Raw genomic sequence first — 22,043 nt, 5'->3', positions numbered from 1 at the left:
AGGGAGACACAGAATCCGAAGCTGGCTCCAGGCTCTGAGCTGTCAGCACAGAGCCCCGTGTGGGGCTTGAACCCACAAACCGTGAGATCATAACCTGAGCCGAAGTCAGACACTTAACTGACTGAGCCACCCAGGCACCGTGGTTCCATAAAATTTTAAATAAGATCTAAGTCGCTGAAAAAAATCACCATCAGAGCTACTAAGAAACACACTTAGTGCTTAATTTTGCCTGGTCATTTTTTCCTCCTTGGATAGAAATGATAGAGCGTCCTGTCCCTAGACACACAGGTAAGTGTCTGCTGCAGCCTGAGTTGCCTTCATGAGTCAGCATTATATTCTCCAGAAGGTCCTAGAAGGCGTTATGACAGGCAGAAAAAAATTCCGGCAATCTTTACTGGTTTTTGCACCAGCCTCGGTCCTCTCCCGGCTTGGTATCTATTTCCATCTCTGTCTTAAGTTCTTCCAGGATGAGGACAAACGAAGAGGAGTTATTTTGTATTTCAAAACGTATCTATTTCTGAAAAGGTTTTAAAATGACAAACCAAATATAAAGTAATCAAGGTAAAACAAACAAAACAAAACAAAACCCCTCCCAATACCCACCAACAATATTGTTTCAGTAAGGACACACTCAACATCCTATTTTGCAAAAGCAAACACACTCACAGGCCTCCTGGTTCATGAATCGGAACCTGGCCTCTGCTCTAGATGCGTCTAAGAGGGAAACCGTGCATGTCTTCTGTATAACCAACTGTCGGGTTCTGATCCAGTTAGAAACTTCCAGGCCAAAACATGCCCGGGAGTTAGTTAACAGACGCAGAAGCTGTCCGCTTCCTACCTGTGCCTTTAACCACAAGAACTTGCTGGCGGGCAGCTCCAGAGCCACCTTCAGGATGTGGTGCTGCAGAATGGGAGGCACCTCCTCTCGAAGGCCCTGCTCGGAGATGACTCCTGTGGCAGAAAGAGGGAAACAGACCAGAAGTCATGTGCAGGGGGGCGCCCAGCAAGGCCGCCCCTGGCCACGGGGGCCAGATGAGGAGCTCCAGCTGTAGAAATAAGAAGGGGGCTTGGGGGCTCTCTCCTCTCCTCTGCCCAGACGCGCCCCACCTGGCACAACCTCCCCTCCTGTGGTCTATCCAAATCTTCAGCAATAAGCCCTAACTCCACTTGCCCAGAACAGCCCCTTGGCCTGAAGTGACCTCTCCCTACAGCGTGAGGCCCACACCTCTCGCTGCCTCCTGGGTGCAGTCTCTCATTAACGTTGTCTCGGGCGAGAGGCGCCGCCTTGCTCCCCAGACCGCAGACGTTTTGTGAACAGACTGTGGCCACGCGAGCCCAAAACCGCGTCCTCATCCGCTGGCCTGATTTCTGGATTTCCCTTTGCTTCGGAATGACACAGTGCTAGTAAATTTCGTACTCTCACAGCAAAAAGAACCTTTCGCCTTCCAACGATTAAGAAGTTAATTATAGCTTTTCAGTGGAACCGTCCCAATAGCTTATATAAACCCCAGGAATGACGCTTCTGCAAGTTTTCCTCCGTGGGCCCAATTATGAAGTTATTAGACACACTTTTCCATCAAGGAAACGTGACCAGACAAGCGTAACGTTACTTTTACAAGATGTGGTTTGAACCTGACTCACTGGGTAAACCATGAGTAACTACGTCCAAAGTGCCTCTGCGGGAACGGGACATCCCTTCTAAGGGGCTCTCATTTCTGCACCCCTGCTCCTTTGAAGAGGGGCTTTAGCGTTAATGCACACAATCTGATTTGTCACTTATCTAAGGCAGAAACCTCTGGCAGCCTGGCTTCTCCCTGCTGTGCCCACTGCTGCTAAATGTTCATCCGATATTTACTTAAGGACAACTGGCAATTTAAAAAACATTAGTGCAAATAAAAATAACCAGTCAGGTGGATCGTGTGCACCAGCCAAACTGCCCACCGGCCTCCCCGGGCCTCAGCTCTGGGGGCTCAGCTCCGGTTCACGAGCGTTTCCTTCATCCCCGCTGGCAGAAAGAGCAGAGGGGCCCCCGCCGTCCCGAGATGCACCTTTCAGGAGCTTGCTGAAGTCGAAGTTGTACTGCAGGACCACGTGTGGGACCACCTTCTGGTACAGGCATATGACCTGGAGCAGAACAGCCTTCAGAAGAATGGTTTCCGCATCATCTGAACCAAGATAAAACACCTTAAATCAGGAAACACAGTCGGTCTCTGTCCTTAGTCAGCAGGTGGTATGCGGTCAACGGCCACAGGCAGAGGCTGCGGACGGATCCCTACAGAGTCTACGTGGGAACAGTCAAGACTGTTCAAACAGACTGGGTGTAAGTCCTCATTTCGGGGCTGTAACCTTGGACAGGTTAAAGCGACTGTCTCTCTGTGTGTCAGCGCCTTCGTGTGAACAACGGGGACTAAACAGGATATAGACAGAAGGTACAAAGCCCACTGCCCGGCAGGCCAACAGCAAGGTCTGAATCAATGTATCTCGTTACTGGTGGGGGGGGTGGGGAGGAGGACCGTGAAGCCCACCTCTGCCTGCACAGCCAAAGAGAGGCCCCCATGGAAAGGCCAGAGCACACGGTGCCCATCGCTCAAATCTTTAGAGAGTCACGGTGCTTGTGTAAAGCCTGGGCACATTTGCAACAGATGCCTCCAAAGCCCCTGTAGGCTGGAGGGGTCCCTGGCTGCCTGTGTCACCTCTGTCTGCAAAGAGCAGGGCCCCACCCAGCCCTCACCGCACTGGGGAGCCACGCAGGCAGCAGGAGTCGGGATGCCCCTTTTCTTTCCTTTCCCATCATCGTGTTTTGTCTCCTGCTTTCGAAGTGACTGCCAGACCCACACGATGGTGTTCAGGTCTGGTAAGACCTGAAAGGGAAAAGACAGTCACGTTAAACAAGAGAGAGACGCAGATGAAATGAATCCACTAAAGAGAAGCTAAACACAAAGGGAGGACACGAGCACACGTGGTGTGAGTGTGTACGAGACGGACGTGGAGGGAGAACAGGCCGGCGCCCTCTGTGAGCTCTGCTTTGCGCTGTAATCCCCACGACTGTGTACAACAAGGACGTGGTTGAAAACACAAGCGCTGATAATTGTAACAAAGCTCCGAGGCCTCCTTCACCTGAGCCAAACACTAGAAACGAAGACACATGTCCGACGACGGGCCAGGGGCCGCGTCCATCATGACCTCGGCTCCTCTGGGGCAGGTACCCCGTCTGCAGAGGACTGCGCTTCCTCACTCACCAGAACAGGCCTCCCAAGCCACCCCCTCGCCCTGGCCCTGGCCCTCGTGCGTGCGGCAGCGGGAGAGCACGTCAGCTTCTAGCGAGGAGCACCCCCGACCCCTACGCTACGTTTCGTTTCACACCTGCCCTCTGTGCTCCCGGAGCTGCCTCTTCCACCTGGCGTGCTTACCTGTGACAGCTGTAAGGAAAGCCCCGGAAACTTCCCCGGAAAGGCCAAACCCAGCTCCCGCGCCTACCTTGCTCAGGGCTTCTCTGAAGAGGCGCACGAACTCTTCTATCGCCGCGGCCGTGTACACGCCTGATTCCTGCCACGTCTCTTTATTCAGGCAGTGCTCAATCGTTTTTAATGCTCTTTTCAAAATGACGGAAACAAGGGACAAGGCTGTGTGCTTCACTGATATGCTGTCCAACTGGGAAGAAAAAGAGCTAAATCCACACGTCTGTAGGCTGCACTGTGGACACAGATCTCCCAAGCCCCGGGTGTGGCTGGCTCTGGCCTCTCCGGGGGTCACTCCCAGGGAAGGCTGCGTGAGTTGGGTACCCTCGACGCCGTGAGAAGAGGTGGCCTGGGGACCCTGCCCCCTTGACCTGCCACAGATCTGACCTCAGCACCTGCCGAAGAGGTGGCTACTAGAGTCTGAGAGTTACTCTCAATTTTGTTTCACTGTGTTTGGTAAGTCTTTTCCGACAACCACTGACCTCATGTGGATTATCCACATCAAGAACAGCCACAATCTCACCAGCACCCACCCAGCCCCAACTAGCACTCGCTGTCAGGCGCGCAGGTGACAAGAAAAGGCACCACACACTTAGTAGGAAAAACCACCTCCAGGCTTGGGAAGCGTGCAGCCCCCAAACATGGGCTCAGGTACCTTCATAAGGACAGCCAGGAAACTTCCGAATCCTCACTCGCTGCAGAGGTTGAACAGAATTCAAGAACCGGGGCGATTACCAGAACGAGGGTACCCCTGGGAGATGCCGTCTCAGGCCCGGCCCCAACCAACTCAGGCCCAGGGGCACCCCAGGGGCAGGACGGGCTGGGGCGAGCCAGCTGGGCCACAGCAGAGTGAGGGGCAGGGAGACACAAAACGGCTACCCGATGGGCTTTCAGTTTAACAACTACAACGCCCCATTCCCTCAGCGTTCCAGCGAGCTGGGGGTTCATTTCGTACGTGTGCTAAAGTAGCACTGCATTAGACACATGCCTTTCAGCTGTTTCCCTGAAAGCCCCTTGAGATAAAACACTTTGTCTCCCCCACCAGACAGATGGGCAAGAGAGCAAGGTCCCAAGTTTGACTGTTATGATTTGGCAACCAGAACAAAAGGCCTTTCGTTCTGGCCTCCCTGCTCCTCGCCCACAGCCCACTGCCAGCACAAACCCTGGACAGGCATCGAAAATGCTGAGCCCCAGGGCACCTGGGTAGCTCAGCCGGTTAAGCATCTGACTTCTGATTTCAGCTCAGGTCCCGACCTCACGGTCATGGGATCGAGCCCCACAATGGGCTTCATGCTGAGTGTGGAGCCTGCTTGGGACTCTCTCTCCCTCTCTCTCTGCCCTCCCCTGCTCACACGCTCTCCCTCTCTCTCTCAAAATAAGCATTTTTAAAAACAATGCTGAGCCCGGCTACATATCCTAGGGGGTCCTCACCACTCTGTGCTGACCGCCCCCTCGCTGCCGGGGCCACCTCCTGCCTGTGCGGCCCACCCTGGCTGACCCTGGTCCCGCTGTGTCCACACCACAACCCAGCCTGCTAGAAGCGTGGGGACACTCGGCCTTCCCAGCTGAGTGCTGAGGAAGCTGGGTTTAGGAGGGGCTGGCAGGGCACGGGACCCACGTGTGCCGACAGCTCACAGCCGTTCGCTTGAGGCCACGGTGCTGTGGTGGGAGACACAGGAGTCCCTGAGAAGGTGGCTTCTGGAGGGACTCAGGGACTGCCATCACGAATGATACAGAATTTCACTTCTCCGTGCATATGTCCTGTCAAAATGCCCGACACAGCTCATCCTCAAAGTAAATGTTCCCCAGAAACCTTAATGCTTCTTCACTTAAACCACAAGAGACAGGATTTGCCAGGCAAATTTCAGTCCTACCCCTTCCACAAACACTGAGCTAACACTTTCATACGTGACACTGGGCTGTAGCTGAACACACTTCCCTTCCTCTGAGTCTAACAGGCTCCCACCCTCAGGCGAGCGCAGAGCCATGCAGGGGTCCGTGGTCCTGGCTGTGCTGGAGCAGGAAGGTCCCCTGGCCGGAACATGCCTTGGGCTCCAGGGGCCCTTGTCCAGGTGAGTGGAAACATGGAAAGCCTGAGGCTCACTGACAAAATACCAGCCGCTGAATCCAGGCAGGCGTTCTCGGAACAATCCCCAGCATGGCCAGTGCAGTGAACAGAAAGTTCTGGAAGAAAGCTGACCACTTACATTTAACGCCTGGGTGAACATCGTCTTATTGCACACCAGGGGCACGGTGGTCACCATCACCATTGCCAGGAGCCGAGGCAAGGGGATGAACTCTCTGGTCTCAAAGGCCCTGGAAACGTCTGGCTGGGCTTCATAGATCTACGACAAAGAGACGAGAGCACGAGCTGCTACAGGTTTCGTTGCAAACCAGGCCAACTGTAGGTACCCCACAGCGAAGCCAGTCCAATGCAGCAGTCCTAGTGACGGACATCCGGGGACTGCCAAGGAACAAGCTCCGGACGGTCAACCCCCAACTCTACCTGTCAGAGAAAAGTCAGGTCACGAGGCCTGAAGGCCGTGACCTTCAAAGCAGAGCTCTGCCTGCGGCCTGGGGAGCCTCTTAAAACCTCTGATGGCGAGGAAGTCACCGCTGGAAGTAACAATCCAGCGCTACCATCCAATCTAAGCACTACTCACCGGCTGTGGCACCTGACACACTGTGTCATCTTTTTAACACTTCATGACAACCCTTTAGGGTAGGGACCTTGGACACTAACAGTAAAAAGCGTTCGTGGATGACAAAGCTGGATCTCAGTAAGATCCCGTAACTTCCCCCGGGGGCACCCGGCTAGGAAGCAGTGACGCGAGGGCTCGCACCCAGGCCGGCAAAGGCCGCGCACCTGCCCCCCCACCCCTCCCCGGGGAGGGCGGAACCAGAGCAGCCCCCAGCGGGGGTGGGGGTGGCCACGGGCCGCCCCTCCCCAACGTAAGGGGCGAACGGCCTCCTTCTCGCCCCAAGATCCACGTGGGGACCGCACGCGCTCAAGGAGAACGAAGCCAGCGTGGGCGAGAGCTTGTCTGGCAGGTAACCCGCGCCTGCCTAGCGGAGGCACGAGACCGCAACCCTCGCTATTTCACCACCAGACCGCGAGTCGGACGGCGCGCCCCGAGCCAGGCAGCGCTGCGAAAGAACGTGCAGCAGGCACGTCCACGGCGGCGGGCGAAGGAGGGCGGACTCTGATCAGGACATTCGCACGCCGGCACCCAGACAGACACAGCATCGTTTCACAGCGTGTCCTACGTCATTCTAAGTACTTAAGACGGCGGTCTTTAAACGCGGTTCTCCATTTCACACCTTTCGCTCACGTCAGCCTCAATGTGCCAAAATTCACCGAGATCTCCCTCTAAGCAAAATCTGGACGAAGGAGACGCATTTGTCTTAACAGATGCAAAAGGCGTCCAGCTCGAAGTTCTGCTCAGCGAAGAGCAGGATGTCCTCAGAGGACCGGGACGCCAGCCCCACGTGAGCTGACGTCGCCCCTGCAGAATGGCTGGACGAGTTCTCCGTCCTTCCTGCGGTCCGTCGGCTCGTCACTCCCCCTCTCCCTCTCCCGGCCCCTGACACAGGCCAGAGCCCCGGGGGTTTCACCTTGTTCAGTAGTTTGATGTTATTTGACCAAGTGGACTTCGCTCTTGGCAGAAAGGAAAATGTTACTTCCTTGAAGTACTTGTTCAGCAAGTCCGGGCACACTTTGAGGATGTTCACCACCAGCTCGGCCACCAGCTCGTCGTCTGCTGCAGTTTTCAAACCCAACAGTAAGTGCAGGAGGGTCAGGTTCCCGCCTCTGCCAGAGAGAGAGAGACAAGGGTCGGCAGGGAATTTCCACAGCACACTAAAATAATTCATAATTCATGATTCGTTCATAATAATCTCAGAATAAAAACAAGCCTCTATTCAAAATAAATAAACTTAAACTGAGAGCTCAGGGTCAGAACGGCAGCTCCTCGAAATCGCCCTCAGGAAACACAGTTGAAACACGGCGACCGGCAAATTTCACCTTTGAATTTCCCTCGTGACACTAAGTGGGGTGTTTTCATGGCCTGCGGGGTTCCAGCTCCCCAAGAAAGGGCTTGAATCTCTCTCCTCTATTTCTGAGTAGCTGAAAAAGTCTCTCCTTTCCTGTCTCCAACCTCTCCTTCCCTCCCTTGAGTTCCATCTGACTTTTATTTTATTTATTTGGGGAGCGGGGGGTAGGGGCAGAAGGGGGAGAGAGGGAGAGGGAGAGGGAGAGGGAGAGGGAGAGGGAGAGGGAGAGGGAGAGGGAGAGGGAGAGGGAGGGAGAGAGAGAGAGAGAGAGAGAGACAGACAGACACCCAAGCAGGCTCTATGCTGAGCACGGGGCTAACACAGGGCTTGATCCCACGACCCTGAGATCATGACCTGAGCTGAAATCAAGGGTCTGACACTCAAGAGACTGAGCCACCCAGGCACTCCTCCATTTGACTTTTAAAGAGAAGGCAGAAACCCACTCTCTGTCTCCACCCTGGCCACCTACCAGTCTACCCAGAAGTCAAGGCTAATGTAAAGAAAGGGCCAAACCCGCAGGGAGGAATCCACTCCCCTAATTTCCCCGTGGGATTTTCCTGACCTCTTTCCTCTAACCGCACACGAAAAGGCATGTATGTAAATAAATAGACGTGTAAGCATTAGGTATAAAAAAACAGAGAATGCATTTACCTTTTGAAAAGACTTTTACGAGAAGGGCGAATGAACTGCCCCACAGTCCACAGTGCCATAAATTATTTCTAAAACTCGACAAAATGGCTCCAAGTCTTTCCACAGGTTTTCTGCCTCCTCCGTTTCTAACGTATTTCAAATTCCTATGCCTTCACTGAGCTGCTGCAAGAAGCTAACGTAGAAAAAAAAAAAAAATCTACTGTATGAAAATACTCAAAACTTGTCCCTAAGTGAGTTTTCAAAAGACCATAAAAATAAGAATCAGGAAAACCTGTAGACATTAAACCTTGCATAAAGGAAGGAGCTAGCCCAGGATCTACACAGCCAAGCCCACGGTACTCTAGGGTTACCCCCAGATCCTTCTAAGGGAGGATGACTTTTCAGAGCTGCCTGTTCCTGGGAAGTCACCAAATCCAAAACATCCCAGAATGTATCACTAGCATGCCACGTTGACGGCTTCCAGAATCCTCACTGTTCTGTGTCCCCTTGTGAATTGACTAAAATTAAGATGCATTATGACAGCTTTACCTATAATAAAACATTTTTCAAAAATTGAATTAGAGTGGAATTTTGATCAGAAAGCTATCTTTTCAAAAACTTAAAATTCTCGGGGCGCCTGGGGTGACTCGGTCGGTTGAGCAATCAACTCTTGGTTTCAGCTCAGGTCATGATCTCCTGGTCTCGCGGGTTTGAGGCCCGACTGGGCTCTGTACTGACGGTGTGGAGCCTGCTTAGGAGTCTGTCTGTCTGTCTGTCTGTCTCTCTCTCGGCCCCTCCTCTGCTCGTGCTCTGTCTCTATTCAAAATAGATAAACTTAAAAGAAAGAAAGTTTAAAATTCCTAATATGAAAATTTCACGAACAAAACAGTTTTTGCTGTCAAACACACACGTTGAATACTACAAAGTGCACTAAAAATACTATAAACACCCACGTCACCCTAACGGACAATGCAATAAAGTAACGTATTTCCACAGTGTACAACGTGGGCCGGGCACTTCTCTAGGCAGTTCCCATGCTCTACTTCCCCCTGAAGTGGATGCCAACTTTATTTCCATTTTACAGATGAGGCAACAGAGGCAGAGAGCAGTAGCACTTGTCAAGGTCTCAGAGCTGACCCCAGAATCCGTTCTCTCAACCTCCACACCAGGGGTTGGCAAACTGCGGCCCACTATCTATCTTTGTAAATAAAGCTTTATCGGAACACAGTTACACCCATTTGTTTATGTCCACGTCTGCTCCGGCACTACAATGTCAGAGCTGAGAGGTCACAACACAGACCGCACACCACGCCTCCAATACTTACTTCTTCCCTTAGAGAAGAAGTTTACCAACTGTAATGCCTGGCTTTCACACACCCACTGGGTGCCCGGCACTGTCCTAGACACTGGGGATCCCAAACAGACCAGCCTCTGTTCACACTGGTTCTCATCTATCACATAATGAACAAGCAAATAGATAAATGCGCAAGGTGGTGGTAAGTCATAGTCAAGAGCAAGGCAAAAGGACAGGGACAGTGGAAGGGCTATTTCAGAAAAGGGCTGCTGGGGAAGGCCTCCTGGATATGGTGACATGTGCACAGACACCTGAATGGAGGGAGGGAGGGAGCAAGCTTCACCTCCGCTGGGGAACCGCACACGTCGATTTTCTCAAAATTTTCCATTAAGGCCCCCACAAACAAAATTCCCTTCCTCTCCCCTAAGCGCAAACATTTGTCTTTTGTCCCTGGCTTCAAAAACTGACATAAACCACAGCTTATTCGAACAGACCCACACCCACAAGCCGATTCAAATACACTCATCAAATGACCTATTTTATGGGTCTTACTTACTTAGGGGGAAAAAAATGTGTTGTAAGCATGCTGTTACATCATACTAGACGATAAAAGTCTGCTGTTACATGTTACCAGGAAGGTGAGCTTGTTTTCCCTGATGAGAGCAAAGTTACACTATCGCTGAAACAAAGTTGAAAGAAAAAGAAATAATGTGGCAAATTAAGTCATAATAATCTCAGAATCAAAACAAGTCACAAGCAGGGAGAAAAATTTCCACAGTGTTATCCCATTCTGAAGGAATCAGTCATTTCCTAACTGGTAGAAACTAAACCAAACCATCCAGATCCTTATGATAAAAGTGCCACAGTGGGAAAATAAAAAAATTTTTAAAAATGAGGGCATTCACAATGAACAGAAAATATACCTAATATTTTTGCCGTCAGGGGGGAAGAAAAGCAGGTTGATAAATCTAACATTAGAGTATTTTGGTTATTAAAAATAGTAACATGGATATGTGTTTACCGTTAGACTAAAAGAGAAAACCTAAAAGAATATCATCTAAACCATCAGGTAGGGACTTTATGTTTCCTTACTGATGAAACATTGCCATAAGTGTGCAACATGAAACAAAATTTTGAAAACCCAGCACATCAGCAGCTTTGAGGAGAGGAAGGACTATTTAGCTGTTACGAGGACAGACTTGGAACCAAATTCCCTGGGTTTAAAGTTTATTTTGGGAGAGAAAGAAAGAGAGAGAGAGAGAAGAAGAAGGTGGTGGAGAAGGAGGAGGAGGAGGAGGAGGAGGAGGAGGAGGAGGAGGAGGGGGAGGGGGAGGGAGGCAGAGAGAGAGAGAGAGAGAGAGAGAGAGAGAGAGAGGGAGGGAGGGAGGGAGGGAGGGAGGGAGGGAATCCCAAGCAGGCTCAGCACTGTTAGCTCAGTGCACAACATGGGGCTCGGTCCCCTGTGAGATCATGACTGAGCTGAAATCAAGTGTCAGTCAGCCAGGGGCCCCCAGATTCCCTGGGTGTAAAGCAGAACTCTGACACACGCTGAGTGACCCAACTTCTCTGTGCCCATTTCCCTCACCTGCAAAACTGGGAGAGCGGTGGCTCCCGCCTCCGGCCTGTGTGGAGGCCTGCGAAGGGGCCTACCCCTCTCTGGCAAGGTGGCCGTAAGACTTTCCTCGGACCCAGCCGACGCCACAGTCTCGAGTGAAACCCGCAGCACCCCCCTGGGTGAGACACCTCCTACTGGGGGCCTAAGTCAGCGGCTACCCTGAGCCCTGTGCCCTAAGGGCACGTGATGAGCAGGGAGTCTCTGGGCTTCCAAATATTCGTCCCTGTAACGAGTGAGGTCATGTCTAAAATTCTAGTTGTAAACCACCACAATTCCGTTATTCGACAGACTTCCGCTGGAAGTCATGTACGTGACGGAACACAGGCCCGCGCTTCTCAAATGTGCCACTTTACCTGCCGATGGTACCGAAAGATGCGTCGTAAAAATTAATCCCATGCTTGAGCGAACAGCAAAGATCCATCAGGAAGGTGTGAACAAGCTCCCTCACCAGGATCTTCCCTGCGTCCTCAGAAGAAGTCTACAAGAGTTTTTTAAAATTCAATGAAAATCTCAAGTTCATGAGCCTCGGTAACATCTACAGAGTAAAAACTGGGCGATACCACGTGCCTGATGATGACTTAGAAAACATCTTACATGCTTGGTATCATTCAAAAAAAACCCCAAAGAACAGAAACACCAATCAAGACAAGACAAAAATACTCTCATATGTGGAATATAAAAAGAATAAACTGAGTAATAAATTAAAAAAAAAAAAAAAAAAAAAGCTCATAGATACAGAGAAGAGACTGGTGGTTGCCAGAGGTAGAGGTTGGGGGGAGTGAAAAAAAATGGGTGAACTGTTTTTGTTTTAGTTTAAATAAGCTGAATTTAAAAAGAAAATATTTATTTTTAACACTGAACAAACAGGGAGTTGCTGGAACAAGAAACAACAGATAAGGGGACACTTTAAGTCATGTCTCATTGTTTCCAAGCACTCCACAGTAAGGGTTCTCATTTAATTTTTATGGCAGGCCTATGAGTCTGGCAGGGTAGAGATGATTACACCATTTTATGTAAGGGCAAACCATGGATCACATAGTGGAACTCCCCACTGCGTTAGCAAATACGGAGCAGATCAGTATCCGTACCCCCATCATTAAAGAATCTCTCTTGGGGCACCTGGGTGGTTCAGTCGGGTAAGCATCTGACTTTGGCTCAGGTCAAGATCTCACAGTTTGTGGGTGTGAGCCCCATATCAGGCTCTGTGCTGACAGCTCAGAGCCTGGAGCCTGCTTTGGATTCTGTGCCTCCCTCTCTCTCTGCCCCTTCCTCCACTTACACAAGCAAGTGCACGTGCTCTCTGTCTCTCAGAAATAAATTAAAAAAAAAAAAAAAAAAATAGAGTCTCTCTTTACAGCATACACTTCAATTAGAAAATCATTTTCCTAAGCTTCTATTTGCTTTTGCGTTGTGATTGATATTGTGATATAAGAAATAAATACATGGCACAAAAACGGACACATAGACCAATGGAATAGAATAGAAACCCCAGAACTAGACCCACAAAAGTATGGCCAAATCATCTTTGACAAAGCAGGAAAGAATATCCAACGGAAAAAAGACAGTCTCTTTAACAAATGGTGCTGGGAGAACTGGACAGCAACATGCAGAAGAATGAAACTAGACCACTTTCTTACACCATTCACAAAAATAAACTCAAAATGGATAAAGGACCTGAATGTGAGACAGGAAACCATCAAAACACTAGAGAAGAAAGCAGGAAAAGACCTCTCTGACCTCAGCCGCAGCAATTTCTTACTTGACACATCTCCAAAGGCAAGGGAATTAAAAGCAAAAATGAACTATTGGAATCTCGTGAAGATAAAAAGCTTCTGCACAACAAAGGAAACACTCAACAAAACTAAAAGGCAACCAACGGAATGGGAAAAGATATTTGCAAATGACGTATCGGACAAAGGGCTAGTATCCAAAATCTATAAAGAGCTCACCAAACTCCACACCCAAAAAACAAATAATCCAGTGAAGAAATGGGCAGAAAACATGAATAGACACTTCTCTAAAGAAGACATCCGGATGGCCAACAGACACATGAAAAGATGCTCAACGTCGCTCCTCATCAGGGAAATACAAATCAAAGCCACACTGAGATACCACCTCACGCCAGTCAGAGTGGCTAAAATGAACAAATCAGGAGACTACAGATGCTGGAGAGGATGTGGAGAAACGGGAACCCTCTTGCACTGTTGGTGGGAATGCAAACTGGTGCAGCCACTCTGGAAAACAGTGTGGAGGTTCCTCAGAAAATTAAAAATAGACCTACCCTATGACCCAGCAGTAGCACTGCTAGGAATTTACCCAAGGGATACAGGAGTACTGATGCATAGGGGCACTTGTACCGCAATGTTTATAGCAGCCCTTTCAACAATAGCCAAATTATGGAAAGAGCCTAAATGTCCATCAACTGACGAATGGATAAAGAAATTGTGGTTTATATACACAATGGAGTACTACGTGGCAATGAGAAAGAACGAAATATGGCCCTTTGTAGCAACGTGGATGGAACGGGAGAGTGTGATGCTAAGTGAAATAAGCCATACAGAGAAAGACAGATACCATATGTTTTCACTCTTATGTGGATCCTGAGAAACTTAACAGAAACCCATGGGGGAGGGGAAGGAAAAAAAAATAGAGGTTAGAGTGGGAGACAGCCAAAGCATAAGAGACTCTTAAAAACTGAGAACAAACTGAGGGTTCATGGGGGGTGGGAGGGAGGGGAGGGTAGGTTGATGGGCATTGAAGAGGGCATCTTTTGGGATGAGCACTGGGTGTTGTATGGAAACCAATTTGACAATAAATTTCATATATTAAAAAAAAGAAGAAAGAAAGAAATACAGCTGACCTTTGAACAACACAGGTTTGAACTGCACAGATCTGCTTATGTGTACTTTTTTTTCCCATGAATGCAGTACAGTACTATAAATGTATTCTCTTATGATTTCCTTAATAACATTTACTTTTCTCCAGCTTACGTTATTGTAAGGATACAGTTTACAATACATATGACATACAAAATATGTGTTAATCGACTGTTTTTGCTACGCATAAGTCTTCCAGTCAACAGTAGGCTATTAGTAGAGTTAAAAAAATTTTTTTTTCTTAATGTTTATTTATTTTGAGAGACAGAAAGACAGATAGCGAGCAGGGGAGTGGCAGAGAGAGAGAGGGAGACACAGGCTCCAAAGCAGGCTCCAGGTTTCTGAACTATCAGCACAGAGCCCGACACGGGGCTCAAACCCACCAACTGTGAGATCATGACCTGAGCTGAAGTCAGATGCTTAACTGACTGAGTCACCCAGGCACCCCAAGTGTTTTTTTCTTTTTTAATGTTTATTTATTTATTTTTTGAGAGAGAGAGAGACAGAGAGAGGGGGAGACTGAATATCCCAAGCAGCCTCTACACTATCAGCACAGAGTCCGAAGCAGGGCTCGAACTCATGAACACCAGATCATAACCAAGCTGAAATCAAGAGTTGGGTGCTTAACTACTGAGCCACCCAGGTGCCCCAGTAGTTAAGATGCTGGGGAGTTAAAAGTTATACACGGATTTTGACTGCAGGGGGGTCGGCCCTCCCAGCCCCTGCATAGTTCAGGGGTCAACTGTATTTGGTCTTCAACCCCAGCTCCTGGCAGAGAGCCCCTAGAACCCCAGTCATTTCTTGTGTGATGGGGGTAACACCAATTCTCACACAGGGCTCCAAAATCCCCTGGAATGTTCTACGTGGTAGGAATATTTTTTATTCTAATGAGGCAACTCTTAACGGGCTCCTGGACAGCTTCTGGCTGGACACCAGAATGTAACCAGTAGTGAGAGCATTACTGACCTCCCTGAATTCGAATGTCCTCACCTATAAAGCAGACACATTAAAAAAAAGAGATTAAAAAATACTCTTAAGAGGGGCAAGTTTAAACCTGTAGTTTTAAACAAGCTTAAGAATGACTTAATTTCTCTTGGTCTTTTGAATAAAATTCCACATTTGGGAGTGTTTTTATTAAGCCCCCAAGGCTTCCTGATAATAGGGCATACAAAACATGTTCAAAACAAGAGGACATAGGCCAGTCACAAAGATAAAAGGACGTAAAACACAGGGCTCTTGAGAGGTAAATTACTATAAAGTTCACAGGAAGTCTGAGCCTTCACTACTCTGGCCAAGTCCATGTTCCGAAACACCCTGAAGAAAATCAAAATGAGGATTAAAATGTACACTGGCCTTGGGTCAACTGGAAAGCAACTGTTCTAATTCAACGTTTGAGGAACTATTACAAAATAAATTACACATGTCAGTAGGTGAGGAAATTGGGGTTTTCCTAGACACTTGGAAGTAAAAGCAACGGGCCTTGAAACTCTAAGAGCTGGTGTGAACAGGATGGAAAGAAGGAAAAGAAGAGGTAAATGAGAGGAGGAGAGAGCCTGGGTCAATACTATGCGTCTACTGGGCAAGCCCAGCAGGGAAAACCAGCATGTCACTCAGCTAAAAGGAGCAACGGTTTTCCCTTCAAGGGAGAAAAAAAAAAGTCTAATATCGAAATACCTCAGAGAATAGAAACAATCTTATAAAAAAAAAACAAAACGAAAAAACCAAAACTTTAAAAAGATCATATTTCATCTAAGCGGAGAATCAATATAACCACGAGCCAAGAGAAACAGATCGAATGGAGGGACTTTAGGGGGTACGCTCCCCAGTCTCCAGCTGTGAGGCTCACACACTAACAGTGAGGTCAACTCAAACCCAACAGGACTGTACCTTGCCATGTTCCAGGTTCACATCAACAATCCCATTCCAGCTGTAGAGAGCTGCTATATGGTTCAACAACTGCCCCGTAAAGAAACGCACCTTCTGGGTTTTTGTGATATTTTTATTGTGAACTACCTGAAAACAATAAAACACACGAATTTCAAGGAGCTCGATTTTCACAACAGTGTGTATTGTTTTTCATCATTACCAAAATCCTGCGGGCCCACGGCAAAATATTTGACCAGAAAAAGGAAAAACATAAAGAGAAAAACAAAATTCATCGGTATCTGAACCGTCCTAAGATACAGTTAGCATCTGGTATACTTCCTTTCATCCCTCCATCCCGCAACACAGAAGATGTATGTGTATCACTGTTGTGTTTTGTTTTGTTTTTGTCTCTGTGAGATTATATATAGTTTTCTGCCTACTTTTAAATAGTATGAACTTTTCCCACATTATTAAAAACTCCTTTAGAACACCATTTTGGAAGGCTATCATTCTAGCGACCATAATTTATGTCACCGTCCCCCGGGGGGTGCAAAGTGAGGTTGTTTGCACTCTATCGTCTGCTTGCGCCGAGTCCTGCCTGCGTCCCTGATTATGCACTCGGAATTGTGGCACAAGGCCTCAGCTCCCCTCAAACCCACTCCCGGTGCCTCCCAGGGTGTCCTGGGTGGTTCTGAGGTTCCCAAGTCTGGGAACATGTTGAAGACCTCTAACGCACACCGCCAGACCTGCTAGAACACTGCCTCCACAAAAGCACCCGACTCAAAGGTACTTTTGCCAGCACTGAACGGCATTGTTTTAAAAGGTCAGTGCTAATTTGGTTGGCGAAAAAAACCTGTACCTCATGACCTGTGTTACTTTAAATCAGGGCTTCTCAGCACCCTGACATTCTGGCCCAAATAACTGCTGCAGGGGATGGACCTGTGCGGGCAGGACGCTGGGCCTGGTCTCTACCCACTGGGTGCCAGTTGTTACTTCCCCGGTTATGACAACCAGAAACGTTTCCAACACTGCCAAATGTCTACAGTGGAGGGGGCAAAACCACCCCCAGCTGAGAACCACAGTTTTAAATACTATGCTAATCAGCCATTTTTATATGGATTGCCAGTTCATGGCTTTTAACGACTTTTTGTGTTGGCAGAGTCGTAGAGTTTTTCTAACTGAGCATTTAAGTTGCTTCTGTATTAAAGTCAGTGATTCGTTCAGCCAGTTTTAAAGTTTCTACAAGATGCTTGTAAAAGGCAGAATATATAAGGCGATACATAGTCACATTTTGCTGGGTGTGTAAATGAAAACAGCCATAACTTACAGCTCCCAATTATCCCTGTGGCTTCCCGTGAAAGGGCAAGCAACAGCATGTCTCCTGGGGTGACAAAACTGCAGCCCGAAGGAACAGTTTGCCATCCCCCAGCCTGTGTGCCCTAAGACATTGTGGCTCTAGGGTCCTGTCACACCCTGGGGAAGACAAACCGCAGAACAACACTGAGTACCAAACACGTACCTTTGTTTTCAGCGTGGACAACAAAATATTGACGGTGGAAATCCTGTCTTCCTTTATGCCCGAGCTAAAAATGCAAGGAATAAATTCTGAAAGGAAAAGGTTCAAAGCATTAAACTCAAAAATATTTTGAACACGAGAGCAGATGAGAGAACAAATTACTTCATAAAGTGGCACAGCAAACAATACCATTCGCTCCCTTTTTTATTTTCTGAAGGTTTTGTCCTTTTCGATTATACATGTTCACAGTAGGAATAAACCACTTCATGACATGGGAAATCAATATCTAAAGGTAAAACAATGACAGAGCCATTAAAGAGGTTCAGTAGTTCTGTTTTACTGTCCTTCATACTGACTATTTGACAGAGAATGTACGTACAATTTTGCTGAATTTCTCTCTTTGCTTAGATTTGCTGATACCTATATCTTTATCTATATATGTTTTTTTGGTGAGAGGGCTAGCAGGGAGAGGGGCAGAGGGAATGAAGGAAAGAGAATCTTAGGCAGACCCCATGCTCAGCACGGAGCCAGATGTAGACCTCGATCCGTCTTCAACGGAGACAAAGTCAAGAGTTGGACACTCAACCGACTGAGCCACCCAGGCGCCCCCAGATTTATATTTTAAATCATTTTATTGACTGTGGTAGAATTCGGGATGATGTGTTTGTCTGCTTTCTTTTCATGCTTTTGATCTCCAAGGAATCAGCTACCACAGCTCGATGCCGTATCATGACTAACGTAATGGTGACGCTGGGCAGAAACATCAAAGCGATTAGAATTTTGCTTGCTCCAGAGGTGCTCGAAGGGCACACACATATTTTCTACAAAGGAAATTCATTCTCAAAAGAAGAAAAATCAGAAAATACCAAACAAACCAAAAGGATGAAATTTGAAAGCAAACATAATTCCACTACCCAGAGGTAACTAGTTAACCGCTAACCTTCTGATATATCCATATCCCGTTAAATGTATCTTTCAGTAAAATGGGGTACTCGAGTTTTATAACTGAGTCTACACCCCATCATATGTTGTTTAAAAGGCTGACATCGGGAAGCATATTTCTACGTCATTTCTAACAGCTGCGTTCCACCTTACGATTAGTCCTGTTTGTGCAATCAATCCCTTGATGGTCAACAGTTAGGAGGAGTCCAATTTTCAGCGAACGTGAAAAAATTATCCACTAAGAAAACCTCTACTCACATCCTTAATTCTACCCTTAGGATAAATGGCTAGACGTGGAATGGCTGCTGGATCACACATTTTTAAAGTTTCGACGCGTTTTTCAAGTTTTGCAAAGTGCCCTGCAAAAACATTAACTGAAGTACAACCCTGCCCCATCAGCAGCGCACATAAGTAACCCCAAACCGCCGTCCTTTAATAAAGGCCGGACGGCGCAGACGACCACGGGAATTCGGAAGAACCCTAGCCCTGGGAGCAGCAGCAGCAGACCTCACACAGGAGCGGCCACAAGCGGTTAAGGCCTGTCTGCTGCACCGTGCAACGAAGGCGTCTCCTCCGTGGCACCGCCTCCCCCGGCAATGGGGCTACCTGCGTGGACCAGGGCTGACACCGTATGGAGTGACCGGCACCCACCACCCTGTTCTGAAACGGTCGCTGGCAGTCGTCCGGAGACAGCTCTAAGGCTCCCACCCTGGGGGAGGTGAGAGAAGGACTGGAGACCCGGCCACCCCGGGCCACAGGCACCGTGCTGTTCCTCCGACTCCCAGAGCTCTGGCAAGGACGTGGAACCTGCGCACAGAGCCTGGTATCACACCGAACACCTGCTACGTGCGAAGTGCCTTCCTTCTAGTGCCATCGTTCTCCGTCTTACTGAATCTCTCGATGAGGAGCAAGCGGCCCGAACAGGCTCTCGGGCCACAGCCACCAGAAGGTGGTCCAGCTAGACTTCTCTGAAGCTCCATTACCGATATTCTGGTAACACTCAGCAAGGCCACCGAAGTAACTAAACTTTAGTTTTCCGAAGTCAATTACTAAGGAGGGCCGGGCAGCCAGGGCTACGTATCTGTGCATGTTCTGGAGCCACAGAGCCTCCTTTGTTCGTACGCGAGTCTCAAGTTTGCATCTCTCCTTTGTCAGCACGTCGCCCAGCATTCCAGGTAGCCTGACAGGAATGCCTCTGTCGGTGCTCACGAGCGACATCAAAACCGCACCAACCACGGCTTCGCCGCACACGCGTCCAACATTCTAGTGTGTGCAGCGGCCATAAAGGTTGCGACTGTTCAACCTGGAAAAATGTTTTGCGGCAGATTTTCCAAAACACAATCGCCACCAGGCTTTGCTACGAGACAAAGAGGTGCACCTACCTTTCAACTCCAGCACCTGTGCTATCGTGCTGTCATCGCCGGCGATCAGAAAGGAGAGGGCGAACTGAATGTAGGCCAGCCGGACGTCGTGCACACCCTGGGGGGGGGCGAAGGAGACCACGTGTCATGTGCAGGAAGCAGGGACTTGGCGGCACGCACGCCCCTCCCGTCCCAATGGCACAGAGGCCTTGGGGCTTGTGCCGTCAGAAGGCTCAAAGTCTAAAACAATGGTCATGTCTCTATGGGAACATGGAACCTTTTCTCTGCTCTTCTCCCTCAATCTTCTGCTCTACTTTTCCTTGTCTTTCAAGCTGTTTGTAAACAGAAAAGAATGGGTAGGGGCACCTGGGTGGCTCAGTCGGTTAAGCGTCTGATTTCAGCTCAGGTCGTGATCTCACAGGTTGTGAGTTCGAGCCCCACGTCAGGCTCTGTGCTGACAGCTTAGAGCCTGGAGCCTGCTTCGAATTCTGCGTCTCCCATCTCTCTCTGCTCCTCCCCAGCTCACACGCTGTCTCTCTCTCAAAAAATAAAGATCAAAAAAAAAATCTTTTTTAATAAAAAAAATCAAAAAAAAAAAAAAAAAAAAAAGAGAAGCATGGGTAAAGTTTGGCTGAGTCCCCTTCCCAGTCATAACGTAAACATTTTGGGTGTCTGGACCACTTTGGTATGGAGCAGGAGATTCCCAGCCTGTCCAGACACCATCTACTTCACTTGCCAATGAAATAATATACGCATTTTTGAAAATCCAGAGCCAATGGAAAGACTGGTTCTGCTTCTGCCGACACCAATGAGGTGCTGTCTGGGTTTTATCAGGTATTATAAATTCACACCAGACACCACGGCCCAGACGCTGCCCTGTTACCAACCCTGCGTGGCCTTCCTGGGACTGACATCTGCACTATTCTGCCGCGACCCAAGACAGAGGGCGTCCCCGAGGAGGCCCACAGGCCATGACCAGTAGCCAACACTTCAGGGGAAGTCGCGAGGGTCATCTGATCAGCTTTCCCTCCCGGTAATTTTAAGACACACGCGTGTCTCCTCATCGGGTTCACACGCCAGTAGTCATGCGGATCGCTCACCGGCTGTACCAGCAGCAGCTCATACGCTGGGATCCTCCACTGCTTCAACTGTCACCTCCTCCCTACTTGAGTTATCCCAAAGGTACCCTAATTGGTTGCCAGGAAATAAGTTAATGCCACGGAGAATTAGTTCCCTGAATGCCCGCAAAGATTAAGAAGTCCGCCTTCCAGATGGTTCCATTCCATTTAGTAGTGGCAGGGTGGTGGTGAGGAGGGTGAGGAGGAGGAGGAGGAGGAGGAGGAGGAGGAGGAGGAGGAAGAGGCCAATGTCATTTACCGAGCACTCACTACACCAGACACTAAGTCAAAGGCTGCACATCTGTTACTTCATTTACTCCTCTGAACAACTTGAGGTGGAGACGCCTTCTACACCCATTTTACAGATGAAGAAACAGGCTTTAAAAACTCACTCAAGGACATGCAGCTACTAAGTGAGTACGTACTGGAACTGGAAAACAGGAAATAATTGTACAAACATACTGCCTCGTGCTCGACTTTACGTCTGACCGGACAAGTGCTTTCTTCTCCGAGCTGCCACGGCATTTTCATCTTGCTTTTTCTCAATCTGCAAGGATCGCACTTGGAACCACCTAGGCCTCTACATGAGAACTGAATTAATTCTGTCTTGTTGTGTCGGGTGTCTGTTTCTTGGGGAGAAAAGAAAGGCCATCAGACCCCTACCCTGCAACATCCAGACGGAGGCCTTGCACATTCGCTGTCCTCACTGGGTCTCCACTTCCATCCATGCCCCACGGCATTTCAGCAAGACCCTCCAGGCCGATCCCGGTTTATTCCAAATACACTAAGCGCTCAAAACTATGCTCCCCATTCCGGGGACGACTCTGTGGGCCTCCTCACAAGACAGAGTTTGGGTACCACGGTCACGAAGGTCTTGAAAGTGAGCTGCTTTTCCTCAGCGTACCTGCAATGCTTTAGTGCCTTCAAAACACAACAATTCAGTGGTGTGCAAACAGCAGTTATATTCAAGACGCCATAATCTCGGGCTGAGAGACCACTCAAAGACGACTAAGATACCGTCCCTGTCCTCAGGAAGCTTAAAGGAGCCACCGCTCCCGAATTATCTAGATGCCTCGTTGAAAGAAACACATCAACTAACTCAAGCACAGTTAACTTGTTATCTCGACCCACGTGTGTCTTGTGTTCCGCAAGAATGCTGGTGAGATGCCAAAACTTGCCTGGTAAGTTTTAGCAGCTACATGCTGCTAGCTGGCTGGCTGGAAAGGTTCTACAAGTTTGGGGGGTGGGGGGGTGGGGGGGGATGCCCACTTAAGTACTGGGAGTCAGGGCCCTGGAAGGTCGGTTGCAGTTATG

At 48.8% G+C, this 22,043-nt stretch overlaps 1 protein-coding gene across 2 annotated transcripts in view; it reads right to left on the bottom strand.

Annotated features, from left to right (window-relative positions):
• URB1 (URB1 ribosome biogenesis homolog) overlaps positions 1-22,043 on the bottom strand; it is a 72,899-nt gene that overhangs the window by 42,050 nt on the left and 8,806 nt on the right. For both annotated transcript variants that reach the window (XM_049627925.1, XM_049627927.1), the window contains exons 5-14: positions 19,633-19,729; positions 17,312-17,397; positions 15,814-15,939; positions 11,404-11,528; positions 7,074-7,269; positions 5,666-5,803; positions 3,478-3,651; positions 2,732-2,861; positions 2,049-2,165; positions 839-951 (exon numbers count right to left, since the gene is read on the bottom strand). In XM_049627925.1, the coding sequence (XP_049483882.1) occupies positions 839-951; positions 2,049-2,165; positions 2,732-2,861; positions 3,478-3,651; positions 5,666-5,803; positions 7,074-7,269; positions 11,404-11,528; positions 15,814-15,939; positions 17,312-17,397; positions 19,633-19,729 (1,302 nt within the window). The remainder of the gene's footprint in view (positions 1-838; positions 952-2,048; positions 2,166-2,731; positions 2,862-3,477; positions 3,652-5,665; positions 5,804-7,073; positions 7,270-11,403; positions 11,529-15,813; positions 15,940-17,311; positions 17,398-19,632; positions 19,730-22,043) is intronic.

This window comes from Panthera uncia, chromosome C2 (genome assembly GCF_023721935.1).
Source record: "Panthera uncia isolate 11264 chromosome C2, Puncia_PCG_1.0, whole genome shotgun sequence".
Taxonomy (NCBI): domain Eukaryota; kingdom Metazoa; phylum Chordata; class Mammalia; order Carnivora; family Felidae; genus Panthera; species Panthera uncia.
Note: the sequence above shows the minus strand (reverse complement) of the source record. Positions and strands in the feature narration are given on the sequence as shown.